This window comes from Xyrauchen texanus, chromosome 41 (assembly GCF_025860055.1).
Source record: "Xyrauchen texanus isolate HMW12.3.18 chromosome 41, RBS_HiC_50CHRs, whole genome shotgun sequence".
In the NCBI taxonomy this organism is placed as follows: Eukaryota; Metazoa; Chordata; class Actinopteri; order Cypriniformes; family Catostomidae; genus Xyrauchen; species Xyrauchen texanus.
In genome coordinates, this window is record NC_068316.1 from 2,676,948 (window position 1) to 2,696,308 (window position 19,361).

A 19,361-nucleotide genomic window follows, 5' to 3' on the forward strand; every position below is an offset into this window, starting at 1 on the left:
CATTCTGCCTGGTGTCTCCTTTTGTGTTCCATGGAGGAAAGAAATTAATACGGGTTTAAAACCAAATGAGGTTGACTAAATGATAACAGAACTTTGAATTTTCATTTTCAGTGAACTATTTCTTTAAACAGCTTTTATTCCGAAAATTAATCATCTTTCCATCGCTAAATCAGTCTATTTTGCTCTCCAATGTTCCTTGTCGTAAGCATCAGGCACTGGTCTGAATTAATCTACACTTTAATTCCCCTTCCTCTTTTCTGTCTTCCTCTTCTCACCTGTCCGTAAGTTTCTTAAGCGCACGTTCAATGTTCATGCGATGTCCGACCCGACTCACGCCCAGATCCAGGAAGTCCTCTTTCGTCAGAGACGGCAGGTGGGAGCCGTCAATCTCGTTGTCGAGAAAACGCTCCCGGTGCTCTGCCAGATTCAGGTAAGTCAGCCAATCAGCAACATCGTATTTGCTCCAGTAGGGGAGGGGCTTGGACACAAAGGGCTGATTGGGTTGAGAAGGAGTTAGGGGTGGGTAACTCATAAAAGAAGGGGAGGAGCCTCCAGAGAGGAAGTTGGTAGGGGAGAGAGAGCTGGATACCAGTGCGGGGTTCAGAGGAGCCACTGGGGATGGAAGCGGGAACAGAGGAGAAGTATGGGAGAAAAAGTGATCTGATAAATGGTGGGCGACTGCTAGAGGTGGCGTTAAAGGGGGTTGTATTTCATACGGAGAGCCATAGAGTGGCGTAGATGGAAATAGAGGGAGTGAGGACGGTCGTGGGGGTCCGGGTTGTGGGTGGTCCGAGCAGGAGATGAGAGGACTCGGCGCTCGGCGACGCTGCGTATACGAATGCGATTCTGAACGCCACAACTCCGGCCCCGAGAACTGAAACTCTGAAGCTTTGCCGCGATACTTTGAGCGATGTTTTGGAGACAAGGGATAGGGGGAATAGGAAGGAGAGAGAGGAGAGTGGGACACAGAGGAAGGAGAGAGAGGTGGATGCGAGAGAGATATTGGAGAAATGGGTGGTTGGGGTAATGATGGAGGAGAGAGGGGTGCATGAGCGAGGGAAAGGGGAGACAGTGGGACATGAGGCAACGACGGAGGGGACAGAATCCCGTGAGTAAAAGAAATAGGAGAATTCGATGGAGTCCAGTCTTTGAGAGGTGGTGGAGCAGGGGCTGGGGTCAGAGGTAGTGGGGTGGGAGTTAAGACTGGGTTTAGTGAGGTCACGGGGAGTGGAGATGAGGGTACAGGGTTAGGGTTAAAAGCTGCAGCTGGGCAGTTAGATGTTAAAGAGGTAGGGGGAAGGTTTGGAGAGAAGGGACGCTGGAGAGGGTGCGCAGAGGTGGGAAGGAGGGGCGCGCAGCCGGGGGAATCACCTGAAAACCTGCGAAATAGAAAATACAAGAGTGTGTACAACTGTAGGTGACAAAATATGTAATCAAAAAGATGAGCGGTGCTTGTTCATGCAAAACCCTAAAAAGTGATAAGGACGTAACTAGGGCATTGCAAGGGTTTTCTGAGTGTTTTCTTACTAGTGCAAGTCAAAAGAGCCAACCCCTCTATGATATTCTGGTCTCTAGATATGTCTTGGTATGGTCCCTCTTTCAAAAGAAGTCTAGGGGATAATTTTGCCAGTTTTTTGTTCATCAGGAGAAAATCTTACATCTGATCACTTAGAAAAGTAATAACACACATCTGTACCCCAAGCCGCATGATTTGAGGTGTCCATGATTTCATGTTGGTAGCACAAAAAGTTTAAACAGCATCAAAGTTTAATAATTTGGGTTAGGTGTTTGTCTTAATCCTTATGTTGCTAGATTTCTCAGAAAACAAGTCTTATGTAAACTGGAAAACACTGAGTAACAAATAATTTTTTAGTTTATGAAATAGGGCATTTTTGTTTATAAACTTGCACTTGTCCATGTTGAACTTACACATTGATAGGGTTATAGTACCCAAGTAAGAGCAAGAGTATGTTTGCGTGTGTGTGTGTGTGTGTGTGTGTGTGTGTTTAAGATGCCCTACCTGCGATTTTGCTGTGGCCCCTGATCCTGCCAACCACCAAACTGTTGTAGTTTACTGCTCAGTTCATTAATAATACTGGCTTTAACACTGGAGAGAGGAGAGTTCAGACGGCGATCCATAAACGGTATCATCTTCACTGCAGTATCAGTTCCTCTTCCCAATTCATGCTCTTCCCTCAATCTGTACATGTCGGGAGCGGTGCTAGCCTGCCGCTGTAGTGACGGTCCAGTCCGCCCATTCTCTGCATGTCCATGATACTTCGACATGTTGTGCGTTTGTGTTTTGGTCAGTGGAAGGTTTGGAGGTTTGGATTTGTGCATGTGTGATTTGTTCTGAGTGCTGTTTGCTTTTTGAACAAATTTCTCTGAGCGAGAAAGTGTCGAATCAAGAGACACTTGTCTGTCGCCTTGAAACCCATCACCAACAATCCCGCTCTCCATGCTTTCTCGCCTTATTCCTCCTCTTTCCTTCTCTTGGCCTCCTTCTCTTTCCCTCATAAGGTTTTCCATGTGATGATCACTGCTGCTGTGACTATCCAGTTCTTCAATTCCAGAATCCACCACAGATTCTGGCCAATCACGGCCCTTCTGTTCCGGTGGAAATTGGTCACCTGCGACCAACGACACGCTTTCCAAAGGCATTGTTGTGGTGACGGTTACTGCAGTTGCAGGCATGGTTTGATATGAAAGAGACACATTGCTTTGGCCTTGCGGTGGGTAGAACAGCGGGAGAGGCCGATGCAGAGGGTCAGATGACGAAGGTGGGGCAGAAGGTGAACTGGAAGATGGAAAAGTTTGCAGAGAAGGAAGAGATGGGGAAAGAGCAGATTGAGTAAGATTGGCCACCTCACTGTCATAAGATGTAAGACTAGATGCAGCAGAGTCTCCCGCTTGTGGGGAATGTAAAGGTTGTGGTTGGCTGGTGTTCGGATGTTGTGGAGGTTGGGAATAATTTGGGGGTTGGGATTGGGATGGATTTGGGGCTGGTATTTTCGGACACAACTGGGTAGAGGGTATCCGAGGATTTGTTGGGAAAATAAATGGATGTACAACTGCAGAAGGATGGACCAGGGTCTGCTGAGAGTCAGCATGAGTGTTGACTGGTAGGGACATGGAGTCTTGTGAGGGTTTGGGCAGCGTTTGCTGGGACTCCTTGAGTGACTGGGATTCTGAAAGCTCCTTCTGCTGTTTATTATATTCTGTCATTCTGCGCATGTCTAGTTCAATCCCGTTGGCAAACTGGATTGGGGGTGGAAGAGGCTCTGCAAACACAAACTCATCATCCACATCCACAGAAGGTGCTGGAGGTGGAAGCATCATTACATCTCGATCTCCTAGATTTTCTCCTCTCTTTGGATCTTTCTCTATTTCCCTCTCCATTCCACTCTCTCTATTCCTGTCTCCCATCTTCTGTCCTGCCCTATCTGTCTCCTGGGCATTGCTAATAGGACTTTTGCCAGCTCTGCTGAGCTCACTCTCCTTGCCTGGAAAGGATGGCCTGCGGGGCGGGGGCTTGGGCGGTATCCTCTTGTGCCCTTCTCTCTCTCTGTCCCTCAGGTAAGTCTGGTACTGGTTAGTTCTGTTGTCCCTGTCCTGAAGGTTAGTGTGATACTGATTTACTTGATTTTCTGTGAACCGCACCTTGGTAGCCCCTCTTTCCTCTCTATCCGCTACATTCTGTTCATTCCATTCCAAACTTCCCGTCCCACCACCACTAAAACGTAGCATCTGAGGAGTCTGGGGGCGACTCTGTGGGACTGGCCCACCTGATGTTGGAGAGGCACCACTAAGGTAGAGTGAGGTTTGAGATTGGTAGATATAGAAGGGAGGAACTTGCTTTTGGTTGGGAGAGGAGACAGCGGAAGGAAAGACACCAGTGCTGGACAGCTGGCGACCAAAGTGTCGTTCCTCTTTACGTGTACGATGATCGTCTTTCAGCGCTCGTTCCCGTGCTGCCAGTGCTAGTCCAAGAGGGCTTGTTGGGTCTAAAACCTTTCCCGTCAGAGGGTGGATGAAGGTAGTGGCCTGATGAGGTGTAGCAGATGCATACTGCGGCAAACCGAATGCAGGCGGCATGCTTAAGGCGTCACCAGAGATCAAGCCCTCATCGATAGATTTGGAAGGGCGTAAACGAGCAGAGGTGCTAGTCTCAGCTGATGTCCGAGTAGACTCCTGCTCATCTAAAATGTCCTCCTCAGAGGAATAGTAGAAAGAGGCGCTTCTCCGACGGGAATCACGGTAATGCTCACGTTCACGCTTTGCTGTGCTCCTGCCTAGAGATTCCAGCTTTGGCGGTATATTGGGTGGTTGGGGTGGAGTGGGTGTAGGAGCAGTAACTGGTTTTTGAGGCTTGCCCTCCTCCTGCTCTTCATTACGCTCAGAAGGTGGCTCTGTATCCTCGCTGCTCGCGCGGCTGCTGTGACCAGAGCTGCTAGTAGATGGAGCTTTAACAATAATCGTCGGGATTGAAATTGAATTTTTTTCCACTCTGCTTGTCGCCTCTTCCACCTTGCGTTGTTTAACCAACAGCCCTTTCCCACCCTGCCGACCTGCATTCTTGGCAACCCCTGTCACTTGGGTACGCTGTACGGTGGACTGCTTGGCACCCACATCAGAGGGAGGCGTGGCATTGCTATAGCCACGCCGCAGGCCACCTATTCTTGCTCCGCTAATCTTGCTGGTATCAGTTTCCGCCTATAACAAAACATTTCGATTATTGTATCATGGTAGCATGTCTCGCCATTGACAATAAAGAACTAAAAATCTGATATGGGCTTTTCACACTTGAAATTGTGTCATTCAGTTGTCTGTTGCTTAACAATGGGCCATTGCAATATAACACTACATCATTTGACTGTATACCTTTGGCACCACAATTTGGGGTTAGCACCGCAGATGTTTCATAACCAAGGGTTAAAAGGGCACACACACACACACACACACACACACACACACACACACACGCACACACACACATGCACACACACACACACACACACACACACACACACACACACACACACACACACACACACACACACACACACACACACACACACACACACACATACACACACACACACACACACACACACACACACACACACACACACACATACACACACGCGCACACACCCTATTTTTGAGGCTTTCTCAATGAAAATGACAGGTGACGAATCTTTTAACTGTAAGGTGGGACTTCTATTCCTAGAGCCACCATATTAAGCGCTACGATTTCTTCCATTCATAAGTGACCAGTGATCCATCTCATTCGATAAAGTCTCTAGTTTAGCATAGTGTGAAAAGCCCTATAATTGGCACTTCTTTGGATATTTGGCCAAAGGTAGCAAGCTCTTACCCTGCGGTTAGGTGGGACCCTGTGCTGTGTCTGGCTTTGAGGCTGATGATGCGATGGAGGCAGAGGCGGGACACCAAAAAAATGTGTTGGTGCTGATCTCCTGTCTGTGTGACCACCGGCAGATAAGGGTGGCTCAGGCGCTGAGGTGTCGGGTGGAGGGGGAATATCCTCTGGTCCTGGCACAGAGAGACTGCGGGACAGCTTCATAGCAGGAGGATGCAGATGTACCCTCTCCTCTTCAGGCACTCCTTTGGACAGAAAAGAAACAGGAAGTAAAACAAATTCAAATCAATTGGCCATTGGGTAAATTACAATGTCAGTTGATAAAAAGGACTCAAAATCATAAAAAATATCAAAGTATCAAAAAAGGAGTCCACGCAGCTTGCTTCGTCACATTCCTTACGTCCAAGTCTTCTGAAGGCATGTCATGGATTTGGTGAAAATAAAATTTTGGGTCTCACCAAAACCATCATATGACTTCAGAAGACTTGGAATAAGATGCAGGAAATGCATGGACTACCTTTAGGATACTTTTGGGTCCTTTTGTGTTCCGCAAAAGAAAGACATACAGGTTTGGAACAATGATGATGATGATGATGGTGGAGTAAATTATAACAGAATTAAAATGTATAGGTGAACTATTCCTTTAATTCAACACTGCTGCATTTAAACTCACCCATAGATTTCTGACGCATCATCATTGCACGTTGAGTTGAATGGCTTGATGAAAACTGGGCTTGGTTATAACCATACCCAGACCCTGATGACATCATGCCAACACCTGATTGTTCATAAGTTTGCTGTAAATAAAAGACTGAATGGATGAGCGAGAAAACATCATCTTTGAATATATAAGTTGAAATATGTCTCTACACCAGATAGATAATCTTAGAGCACCATATCCACACAGTAACCTCCTGTAAATGTTGTTTATTCAGCACCTACAGTACAGAATCAGTTGCACTCTTACACTTATTACAAGGTGTGATGCCTTCCAAATGCTACTGCACGACAGATCATGCAACCAAACCCTGTGGTCATATTTTCCGTGGTCATATAAACCTTTTCTTCTTGCCTTAACTACCCAATTTCAAAGCTATGTATATAATTATGAATAAACTACAGAAAAAAAAAGCAAATCAGAGCCATGATTCATTGCTACAACCACAATTTTTACAAGTTTGAATTGAATGGCTCCACTCATGTGTGTGTGTGTGTGTGTGTGTGTGAGAGCGTGAGTATGCATGTGTGTGCGAGAGTGTGTGAGAGTGTGTGAGCGTGTGCATGTGTGTGTGTTTGTGTGTGAGAGCGTGTGTGTGTGGGCGTGAGCGTGTGTGTGAGTGTGAGCGTGTGTGTGTGTGTGTGTGCATGTGTGTGCATGTTTGTGCACGTGTGTGTGAGCGCGTGTGTGGACGTGAGCGTGTGTATGAGTGTGAGCGTGTGTGTGTGCATGTTTGTGCACGTGTGTGTGAGCGCGTGTGGACGTGAGCGTGTGTATGAGTGTGAGCGTGTGTGTGTGTGTGCATGTTTGTGCACGTGTGTGTGAGTGTGTGTGTGGGCGTGAGCGTGTGTGTGAGTGTGAGCGTGTGTGTGTGTGCATGTTTGTGCACGTGTGTGTGAGTGTGTGTGTGGCCGTGAGCGTGTGTGTGAGTGTGAGCGTGTGTGTGTGTGTGTGTGCATGTTTGTGCACGTGTGTGTGAGCGTGTGTGTGAGCGTGAGCGTGTGTGTGAGAGAGAGAGAGTGTGTGAGTGTGAGCGTGTGTGTGAGCGTGAGCGTGTTTGTGTGAGAGAGAGTGTGAGTGTGTGAGTGTGTGTGTGAGAGAGAGTGTGTGAGTGAGTGAGAGAGTGTGTGTGTGAGTGTGTGTGTGTGTGTGTGTGTGACTTTGTGAGAGAGTGTGTGTGTGTGTGTGTGTGTGTGTGTGAGTTTGTGAGAGAGTGTGTGTGTGAGTCTGTGAGAGAGTGAGTGAGAGAGTGTGTGTGTGAGTGAGTGTGTGTGTGTGTGTGTGTGAGAGAGAGTGTGTGAGTGAGAGTGTGTGTGTGTGTGTGTGAGTTTGTGAGTGAGAGAGTATGTGAGTGAGAAAGTGTGTGTGTGTGAGAATGTGTGAGTTTGTGTGTGTGTGTGTGTGTGTGTGTGTGTAAGTGTGTAAGTGTGTGTGTGTGTGTGTGTGTGTGTGTGTGTAAGTGTATGTATGTATCAGTGTACCATGAGAAATGTCTTGATAAAATAATCCAAAGGAATTGCAGAAGTGAATTTTATGTGTGTGAATTTTCCTTTCATAGAGTTTTCTATGAGCAAGAAAGCAAACAAGCAAGCAAACAAACAAACAAACAAACAAACAAACAACAGAACACTAAGGAGCAGAAATCAACATAACCATCTTTATTCAACACTCCTCCAAGTTTTACCATCCATCTAAAACAAGAATATATTTAAGCATTGCACCGGGTTTTCTGGATGACTCTTCCCCTAGAAACCATCAGTAAGTGCAGAAAACATCAAACAATTATTCAATACAAGTCTTCACTTTTCTTAAACAATATAGGACGTTTGAACCAACAACAAGCCTTGTGTGTGTGAGTGTGTATGTGAGTGTGTGTGTGAGTGTGTGTGTGTGAATGGGTGAATGAGTCGCAGTGTAAAGTGCTTTGAATACCGCTAAGGGTAAAAGGCGCTATATAAGTGCAGACCATTTACCATTCTTCCTAGTCAAATGTTTAGGAATGTGTCTGTCGCCGATCCCTTGTGTAATGTGCACTGAGACAAGGCCGAGTTAAAATGCGTTCGATTCCGAGACAAGACCAAGACCGATCTCGAGTACAACATCACTGCTATTAACACGTTTCTGATGTGCGATTAATTGTGATTGTTCATGCATTCAAAAACCTGCTTTGTTTTTGTGTCAAATCAGAACAGAGATGAAACAGAGATGTTACCTCATTAGCGGTAAAGCCCTTGTTTCGCTCCTTCTTGCCCCCGTGACCTCTGTGACCCTGAGAGTCTGACGTGCTAATTGAATGTTGAGCAGCGGCTAGAATCTCGTCCAGCTTATCTGCAGATGTGAAAGAACCCGAGTGAGGAGTAAAAGAGAATATTATGATAGAAATCATGAAAGTTTGTCCTTGAATTTAAAGATAAAAGAGAGAAGCTTTCTTACTGAGAGCCATTTGATACACACTCCTCTTCTTCTCGGGAGCTTGTGAGCTTTCTGTGTGATCTGAGCATGGAAAAATCACATCAACAAATACTCAACATCTTCATGCACATCAGCAAACAGTGTTAGCCTGACCGACTAGTGGCAGTCACAATGCACGCACGTCCACACACTGAAAAATGAAGTCACATGGTTTCTTCTTCCATGGTGAGGCTGTAATAATGAAGTTAGATGAAGCACATATGACACAATGTTTTCACAAGATGAATGTTCTGTTGGATAATACAATGTTTTTATGTTTGTATCATTTACAATTATTCCCTTCTAACAGAGCTTAGCATCTGTTTAACCAATAGCAAGCAAGTGTGTACCTTTCCAATTCTTCTACAAAAGTTAGGACATATGCCATCTATTTCTAGTTGTCATGGCAACAGAGCAGATAGCTGACAGATGAGCCAACAAAACATTATATAATGTCGTTGATAAGAAATCTTTTATATTAATAAATACATCCTGTATTGCCAAAGAAAGCCAACAACCTCCAGTGGGCACACATGTGCGAGCTAACGGCACAGTGTACTATATTGTGATGTATATATTGGGCCAACAGACTTGCATAAACTGCATGAGGGTGTTAATAACATTTTATTTTAAACATGTCAATATTTCACCCCAAAATAAGCAATAATATTTTACATAAAATGTAAGTCCATTTCAGGACCATTGAAATATTCGTATTTAAAATTAAAAAAAAAGCACAATTTTCCAAAATGTTTATTACTGTAATGCCAAAATATGTAATTCTCAATACTGCAATGCAATAAAATATGAATATAATTCTTATTACAGCCATGCAAAAATGTTAATATTTTAACTAGGGTTGTCGATTTAACTTAATTCAGTGTGACAATTAAGAATATATTTTTTACAGCCTTAATACATTTTTGTTAACGTTAATTAAGATAAATACAATAGTTCATGTTATTGCTTAGTGCATTAACTAAAGTTAACATATTCAACTTTTGATTTCAAAAATGTATTACTATGTTGAAATTAACATTAACCAAGACTAATAAGTGCTGTAAAAGTGTAGCTCATTGTTTGTTAACTAATACTGTTTAGTAATGTTAACAAGTGGACCATATTGTAAAGTGTTTCCGAATACTGACTGAAAAGCCTTTAAATGAAAGGGAGAAAAAGAGAGATTGCACAGACCTTTATCCACTGTGTGACAAGAGAAGAGAAAGACAAACAGGCACAACATCAGTCAAAAAGGATCATTATCAGATATCAAACAGCAAATACTCAGTCAACTAACATGTGTTGTATGTGTGTGTGTGATAGTAAAATGTGTGTATATTGCTTTGAAATGTTTACCCATCTCCTCCAGCTCTGAAGTCATAGATTTGGAGCGTAGAGCGATGGCCGGAGGGGTTAGCCGCTTACTTTGCTGGGGAACTACAGGGAGACTGAGTGTTATTAAAAACACATGCACACTTAAACACATACGCTGCTAGAACAGCACAAAACAGGCAGCAATTATTTATATCTTTACACACATTCACTCCAAGTAATTAATCTACTAATCTGTGCTAATACAAATCTCTATCGCCCCTTGTGTACATGAGTACATGAGTACTTCAGTACTTGAATACATGATTACTTGAGTACATGATTACTTGAGTACTTGAGTACATGATTACTTGAGTACTTGACTACTTGAGTACTTGACTACTTGAGTACTTGAATACATGAGTACTTGAGTACTTGAGTACTTGTGTACATGAGTACATGAGTACATGAGTACTTGAGTACTTGAATACATGATTACTTGAGTACATGAGTACATGAGTACTTGAGTACTTGAGTACATTAATACTTGAGTACATGAATACTTGAGTACTTGAGTACATTAATACTTGAGTACATGAGTACTTGAGTACTTGAGTACATGAGTAGTGAGGTTTGTTACTACCACATTAACAGTATGTACAACGATCGATCCCATGTTGGCAATACATTGGCCAAGCATTCACGTTTGTGTTTGCATACTTGCGTTCTTGAGTGTATGCTTGTGGCCTTAAAGGCCTCAGTGAACTCTGACCTTTCCTCTTGGGCATTTCCTCCATCTCAGGATTGCGTGCTACCATGACGACCTTCACCATCAGACTGTTCCCGCCCTGACGGATCATGTTCACCACCTGTCTGTGGCCCACCTTCACTACATTCATCCCATTAACCTGGGAAAATACAGAAAATATCACTATATTACATGTTTATCAAGAGCATATTAACATATATTTTAGGCGTGGTTGAGGAGTAACGGAATACATTTATGGGATTACGTGTTTAAATACTTAATATTTGTAACTGTATTCCATTACAGTTACAATTTAAATAGTAATCAGAATACAGTTACATTCAAAAAGTATTTTGACGTATAAATGATGCGACCCGAGAAGCGTTTGAACAGAGGTGAAACATTTTCTTATGATGTGTTACATTCATATTTTTGTGAGTCAAAAGGTGGATATGACATCACTGAGGAACTTTCCTTTGGGTAGTTACATCATGTTTCCACCGCTGTTGATTTAATGATTTATGCCTTGTCAATGTTTTTAATGCTGTCAGGCAATTTTTACAAGAAATGCTAACCAATGTAGCGTCGAATAGAAAGCTACACATATGACATTTTCTGTCTCATTATGAACAGAATCCATATATGATCAGAAAAGGATGTTGTTGTTTTCACTCTGTGGGGTTTTGAAGTTTGGACCAGCAGAAATAGTTAACTTTGTGTAAATTGTCATGTGAACGTTTAGCTTTATGCTAAGCTAACATACTATTTGTTGCCTTTACATGCATCTGTTACCAGCTAAGCTGGGGTCAGAGTGACGGGTCAGCCATGATACGGTGCCCCTGGAGCAGGTAGGGTCAAGGGCCATGCTCAAGGGTCCAACAGTGGCATCATGGCAGTGTTGGGGCTTGAACCCCTGACCTTCTGGTCAGTAACCCAGAACATTGACCACCAAGCCACCACTGCCCCTGTTTTCGCATATCCCAACTAACCTGGGGTCAGAGCGCAGAGTCAGCCATGGGACCGTGCCCCTGGAGCAGATGGGGTAATGGGCCTTGCTCAAGGGCCCAACAGTGGCATCATGGCAGTGTTGGGGCTTGAACCCCTGACCTTCTGGTCAGTAACCCAGAACCTTGACCACCAAGCCACCACTGCCTCTGTTTTCGCATATCCCAACTAACCTGGGGTCAGAGCGCAGAGTCAGCCATGGGACCGTGCCCCTGGAGCAGGTAGGGTCAAGGGCCTTGCTCAAGGGTCCAACAGTGGCATCATGGCAGTGTTGGGGCTTGAACCCCTGACCTTCTGGTCAGTAACCCAGAACCTTGACCACCAAGCCACCACTGCCTCTGTTTTCGCATTTCCCAACTAACCTGGGGTCAGAGTGCAGAGTCAGCCATGGTACAGCGCCCCTGGAGCAGATGGGGTAATGGGCCTTGCTCAAGGGCCCAATTGTCAGTGCTGAATAAGTAATCCAAAGTATTTCGATTACATTACTGACCTTGAGTAATCTAACGGAATATGTTACAAATAACATTTTACACCATTTATTCTGTAATCCGTAGTAACCGTCCCAACACTGATTATAGGCTGTTCTATATGTCTTATGCGTTATCATCCAAAAAAAATTAAAATTATTTAAAACGAATATACGTACACAAATCACACAAAAAGTAAAATGCATCCAGAACTTTCATGATTAAGGCACCCAAAATAAGCCATAAAGAAATGTATATCTCTGGCATAGGGTTGTTCATCTCTCCCGGTGTGTTTTAATCATTTGTTAATCATTTGTTAAGTATATACAACAGAGATGTGTGCATGAGAAAGTCATATGGGTTTGGAAGAGTGGAAGGTGAGCAAATGATGACAGTCTTGTCAATTTTAGGTGAACTATCCCTTTAATACCAGGTGTAAACAGGACCTTTGAAATATAACAGCTAACCTCAATCAGGAAGTCCCCCATCCGCAGACCAGACCTCCAGGCGACGCCCCCCTCATCGACAGACTCGAGGTACTGCAGAGCAGGAAAGGCTGGGGTCGGACTGAACTCTTCAACTGGAGTCTGAGCTGCAGAGATGATCCGGCCATGTTATGATGAGATCTGTTACGACTTATGGTCACATCAGAAGAGAGAAAACTCACCTTTAGCTCCTCTGAGTACAAAACCGAAGCCTTCATTTTCTTTTTTCTGCAGAAGAACAGTTTTCTCCTTTATGATGTAGTCACTGTGAGAGAGAAAGAGAGAGATGCATTTATATGCTTGAAGTTGAAGTGTTTCATTTCTGCGCCACTCGTGTATAATCATTGTTTTCGAACAGATTCCAGAAAACTTCAATTGTGTAAACCGAAAATCACACCCAGATTTCAATATGCTGAGGCAAAGCAGAAGATGTTTTGTGTAATAAAATTAGAAAATGTATCGTTTCCTGTATGAAGACTTAAATTCTGAAGTAATTGCAAACCAAGTGTAATTGCCAATGCCTCTAAACAAATGCAGAATTATTAGGTTTTGGGGTAAGGGTTAGGGGTAAAGTTAACAGTGTGACTACAAAGGTAATAAAAAGCAAGTACTTTACCTGTAATTACAATGCAACAACATGTATGTATATAATAAGTACATTATAACAAATGATTAAGTACAGTAGTTAAGGCCACCTAATATAAAGTGGGTCTGAATACTTAATCTTAAAAATTCCCGAAGGTGATTGAACCCTGTTGTATTTGTACTTATTTTGTACTTAGTAATGTTTTTCAGCCATAAAAGTGTCTAGGTGGCAGAGACCGTAAATTGCAGAGACCCCAAACTTGGCAAAATGTCCCAAAATCACCTCCTCTGCTAAGGTGCACACACATCCATATGCCTATAGGGGATGCTACAACTAAAAACCTGTTACAACTCCACAACCATCTGATTGAGGTAGTTGACATTTGGCATGCATCTTCTATTGGGCAAGCGCTTGTGTAGCTATGCGCTACGGTGCCTGAGAAGAACCTCAGCATTCAATCGCACTTGTCCCAGCCTGTTAGCGATTTTCTCACAATTTTGCCAAACCCACTAGCACCTAGACTGCATGAAAATACCAAAACCTCCTGGCCATGCCCATTGACTTTGCATGTGTGACTTATGGCATAGCACTGTGCTTAGTGCTCGTGCTCTTAAAATAGTGCCTGTAGTTAAAATATAAATCGGACAACAAATGTGTCGGCAAATATGGCCATATCAATAACAATTCAACCACTTATAACTTCTGAATAACTTGTGATTATTGTAAAAATTGGCACATACGTACAGGGTGTCTAGATGAGGCTGTGTACCAAATTTTGTGAGAATCGTTCACAAGGTGGCGCTATAATAAGGTAATTTACAATTCCGCTAATAACTCCAAAACCGTTATTATTTCTTTTAGAATAAAAATGCCTCTTTTGCCTGAATACTTTGGCGAGTGTCCCCAAAATCAATTGGTCATGTGAATTTCCATTTCCACAAGAAAAAATGATAGCTACTTAGAAGTTTTCAAAAAGCCTACATTGTCTAGCTCATCCTTGGTTAGCAGAAATCCCACACCATTTTAGGGTGTAGCGCATCCTGACTATTTGACCTGTATCTTCTGAGCACAATGTCCAAACTTCACAAAACTGGGTACACATGGACATCGTGACATTCTGAGGTCACATGCAAAATTACAGAGATGGGTCTGTCTGCGTCCGGCAAGACTACTACATAACACTGCCACAACAAGATACGCCCCCTTCCAATAATTGGCGAAATGCGGAAGTCTTGCAACAGTTGAATGTCACATTTATACACAGTTTATTTTGTTTATTTGTCGTCCCGCAGCAACCCTACAACTACACCTGTCCCAAAATCACATTAATCTGATTAGCAATATGCTAAGCTAATAGGCTAACCTGTTAGCTTGTAAGCTAACTGGGCAAAACAGAAGGGAGATAGTACATTTGTCACTTAAACAACTGTATCCAGCATTCACAAGATCTGCTCTTTCAAGAAGTTTCTGTTGAAGCTGGCTGACCATATCTCAGTGGTTTAGCTAGTTAAGAAGACACGAGCGCACCAGAATCCAAAGCACAACACAGAGAGTCTAGTGTTTTGGTTTCTAGCCAAGCTGGTGGGCCATCTTAGACCAGCAACAAATCAGATACAATCTGGTCACACCTACTTAAGGTAGTCCAGCTGGTTTTTGGAACATGGTAGCTGGTCAACCGGCTAATGACCAGGTTAGACCAGCTATAATATCCTTTTCTTATTAAATGGCATCACTGTATTGGATCTGTGCAAGAATGCCAGCTGAGAAAGAAAAATCACGATGCATATGACGACATTCTAGCAAGAGCATCACAACTTTCTATGATGTACTGTTGTACTGGAGTCTCTCAGATGTGAACACATACACTCATAATGACTCATACCCCTTTCCAATGATTCAAAAACATATATACATTTCACACAAACACACGTACCCGTTTGCAACACTAACACACACAAACACTAGAACAATGCATTTCAGAAGCAGAGCCGCTATATGTACAGTAACAGACACATACATGACTCATGCATGCATACACACACATACAGCAAAAGTGAGTGAGAGAGAGAGAGAGAGATTTAATGTGCAATAAACGTACATACATATGCACAAATGATATATACTGTAAATCAACAGTCTTTCTTCTACCTCTTCCGTGCATCCATATGTCTCTCTCTCTCGCTCTCTCTCTTTCTTTCTCTCCGCAGCAACAATACAAGAATGGAGGAGCCGATACCTGTAAATGAACCAGACGCTGCGGTTCTGGGGACCGAGCGAGGGCCATGAGGATGAGAGGGAGAGAGGGAGAGACAGATCTTTCTCTCCGTATCCCCCCATCGCCATGTACCCCCCTCCGCAAGGTCCTCCTCCTATCCTTGCGTCTCTCAGCGCTCACACAGACAGTGGAGAGAGAGAGAGAGAGAGAGAGAGAGAGAAATAGATAGATAGAGAGAGAGAGAGAAAGAGAAAGGGAGGGTTTAACAGAGATTGCATTCACTGCGACATTCAGAGAGTGAGTGAGAGAGACAGAATAAAGAGGGGTGTGTGATAAAAAGGAGGGCAAAGACGGAGAGAACACGAGAGAAAGAAAGAATAGAGTGTGGGAGAGAGAGATGCTGTGAAGAAGAGAGAAACTGTGGGATTTTGACGAGTGGGTGAGACAGAGATGCGAGCGGATGCTGGTATGCAGCGCATAGCAACAGATGATCAGGACAGCTTAAAGTATATGTGCACGCACACACACACACACACACGTATGCATCCTTACAAAAGCAACAAGTCTCATGTCAATGTTGGGTTTGCTGTAGCAACAATCGGCGTTGGTGTAACGCAATTACCAACGTACGTTTACTTAAAAAGTAGTTTAACAGATTACATTTTAAATTCTTTTAATCAGATTACAGTTACTGACTTTCAATTATGTTGCAATTACATCACTAGTGTTACATTTATTGATAAAATAATTAGTGCTGTGATTCAAATATGTAATCACGATTAATCGCATGACTTGTCATAGTTAATCGCGATCAATTTCCGATTTTTAAGTGCTTAAAACATACTCTATATATACTTCTTTGGTTTTCCTACCTTAAAAATGCATTTGTTTCCTTTTTAGAAAAGAAAACACAACAAAATGTAACAATATTGCTTTAACTATCATTTGCCAAACAAAGCCTTCCACAGTATAAAGATAGAAATGCTCTAAAATAGCACCGATGTAAGTAACTAATTTAAACGTTTCCCAAAGTCTAAGCGAGAGGTTGACTAATCGTTGCAATGTGCATTAAATCTCTTAACCCCTCAACCTTCACAATATTAATTAGCTGGCAAGATGTGACCATCCATGTGTATATCCAGCGTTATGTGCAACTTTGAACTGAGAACGGCTGACTTTGGAACAGCATACTACCCATACGGCTACTGGCATATCTATGCATAGCAGAAATATTACTATTGATTAAATTATTGTAACTTTGAGCGGAGCGTCAACCGTTCTCACCGAGAGAACGCGAACAAGCTAGCCGACTATAGAAGTCCCTCATCAATGTAAAGTATTGTGTGTTTGGCTTTTAGGTGATCGTTAAGATTTGACATGCTTCACCAGCTAACAAAAGTTTCTTAACGGATGGAACATTCCCTGCGGGTTTGGAGAACGTTCCCCTAACGTATTACTAACGTTCCCCTAATGTTCTCCTAACCTCTTATATACTGTCCTTTCTGCAACCCTGCTGTACGTCAATAAACCTATCCATGTCTTGTTCTGTTCCATTGTTTAAATAATTAATTAATTATTAATCTAAGCTAAACACATCATTAAATCTAATGGAGTAATGGATAAACCAATATCCATCAATCCACCTTTTTTCTACCCGCTCATCCTATGTAGCCAATGGGTCGAGGAGGTGCTAGAGCTCAGCTACCTTGGGCCAAATTAAGACAGAGAAACTCCCTGAACAGGCAGAATAAAATAATATATAAGATGTAATTCTTCCATTAATGTGTAAGATTTTTAAAACATGTATTTTTTATATTTAACATTGTACCACATTGAAAACTGAGCCTTCATTGTTTTGTTTCCTCAGCTACTAATCAGATATTGAAGTAAATTATTCCAATTAACCAATGACTTCAACACAGTCGAGGGTTTTTATAATAAATAATCTAATAAACATTGAATTAACCTTAAAGGGATAACATTTGAGTAATTTCGTACCACTGAAGTGTACACTAGTCTATAATCAAAAACATCTCGGTTACACTCCTCAATCATGTTCTTATCGATTATATAGTTTATCAAATCAGTAACATATTTATTGAATCTCACATCTAGAAGCAAATATTTATTGATGAAATTGACAAATGAATGTCCGTCAGCGTGTTACTCCACTGTAATGACCAATCGAAAGTGATCCTACTCATGCCCTATGAAGGGTATGCAGTACCTAGGGCACTCTGAAGGGCGCATGGCATTATTGCATGAATGTACTCTTCGCTAGCAGTCTTGTGGAAAGGCCTTTCATGGAAAAAGTTTTTTTTCTTACTTCAATTTGGAATGACCTTTCGAGTTGCATCTTCTTCTCGCAGTGCCCTTCAAGGGTGCAAAAAAGCCATTTGGAAGGCGCCTGAATAAAGCAAGTGCGGACCAAACGTGTGTGTTCATTTTAATGAATCCCTCAAAAACCACTCTGCTGCATTATGGGAACGTTAGTTTATGGTTAAAAAAATAAAACCTAAAAATAACCATTAGAGTACGTTCTCTATCCATCCATCCATCTTTAACCGCTTATCCGAAGTCAGGTCGCGGGGGCAGCTGCTCCAGCAGGGGGCCCCAAACTTCCCTATCCCAAGCCACATTAACCAGCTCTGACTGGGGGATCCCGAGGTGTTCCCAGGCCAGTGTGGAGATGTAATCTCTCCACCTAAGCCTGGGTCTTCCCCGAGGCCTCCTCCCAGCTGGACGTGCCTGAAACACCTCCCTAGGGAGGCGGCCAGGGGGCATCCTTACCAGATGCCCAAACCACCTCAACTGACTCCTTTCGACGCAAAGGATCAGCGGCTCTACTCCGAGCTCCTCACGGATGACTGAGCTCCTCACCCTATCTCTAAGGGAGAAGCCCGCCACCCTTCTGAGGAAACACATTTCGGCCGCTTGTACTCGCGACCTAGTTCTTTCGGTCATGACCCGGCCTTCATGACCATAGGTGAGGGTAGGAACAAAAATTGACCGGTAGATTGAGAACTTTGCCTTACGTACGTTCTGTATAGGTTCTTTTTAGGTTGTCACAAAAATCCTTCCTGCAACGTACTGGAATGTTAGGAATTGGTTCCCAAAAAAATAACCATACAGGAACCAGATGCTAATGTTAAGGGAATGTGCTGTGTTTGTTGGGTCTGTGGTAATTAAATTACAAAGAAGGCAGAGTTCTTCCTTTTTTTGTCCCATCTGGGTTTGTTTTATAAGTGGTCCTTTCTCCATCACTTGATCATTGAAACCGGGGATCGGGCATCATTCAAACATTCACAGTGTAGGTTGGAAAAACTATGTGAACCCTAGGCTAATTACATCAACAAAAGCTAATTAGAGTCAGGAGTTGGCAAACCTGGGATCCAATTAATGAAACGAGATTGTAGGTGTGGGTTAACTCAAACATTTTGAGTTTGCAATTCACAAGAAGCATCTGCAGACGTGGACCATGCCTAAAAAAAAAGAGATCTTAGAAGACCTACGATCAAGAACTGTGGCTTTGCATGAAGCTGAAAAGGGTTACAAAGTTATCTCGAAGAGCTCAGATATTCATCTGTCCACAGTTAGATCAATCTTCTATAAATGGTGATTTAGTACTATAGGTACTCTCTCTAGAAGTGGCCGTCCAGTCAAGATGACTCAAAGGGAACATCGCAGAATGCTCATTGAGGTACAAAAGTACCCTAGAGTGACAGATAAAGACTTGAAGGAATCATTGGAACTGGTTAACATCTCTGTTCATGAGTGTACTCTACAGAAATCATTAAACAGGTGTTCATGGCAGGACATCATGAAGGAAGCCGCTGCTTTCTGACTAAAACATGACTGCACACCTGAAGTTTGCCAAAGACCCCCTTGACACTCCACAACACTACTGGGAAAATGTTTTGTGGACTGATGAAATTAAGGTTGAATTGTTTGGGAAGAATATGCAGCACTACGTATGGCATAAAAAGGGCACTAAA

The 19,361-nt window shown here is 42.9% G+C and overlaps 1 protein-coding gene across 4 annotated transcripts in view; it reads right to left on the reverse strand.

The window, feature by feature from the left end:
• LOC127634197 (SH3 and multiple ankyrin repeat domains protein 1) overlaps positions 1 to 19,361 on the reverse strand; it is a 64,219-nt gene that overhangs the window by 2,508 nt on the left and 42,350 nt on the right. For all 4 annotated transcript variants that reach the window (XM_052113639.1, XM_052113641.1, XM_052113640.1 and 1 more), the window contains 10 exons: positions 12,748 to 12,830; positions 12,548 to 12,672; positions 10,633 to 10,768; positions 9,906 to 9,986; positions 8,532 to 8,591; positions 8,311 to 8,426; positions 6,054 to 6,177; positions 5,378 to 5,625; positions 2,021 to 4,713; positions 276 to 1,379 (listed from right to left, as the gene is read on the reverse strand). In XM_052113639.1, the coding sequence (XP_051969599.1) occupies positions 276 to 1,379; positions 2,021 to 4,713; positions 5,378 to 5,625; positions 6,054 to 6,177; positions 8,311 to 8,426; positions 8,532 to 8,591; positions 9,906 to 9,986; positions 10,633 to 10,768; positions 12,548 to 12,672; positions 12,748 to 12,830 (4,770 nt within the window). The remainder of the gene's footprint in view (positions 1 to 275; positions 1,380 to 2,020; positions 4,714 to 5,377; positions 5,626 to 6,053; positions 6,178 to 8,310; positions 8,427 to 8,531; positions 8,592 to 9,905; positions 9,987 to 10,632; positions 10,769 to 12,547; positions 12,673 to 12,747; positions 12,831 to 19,361) is intronic.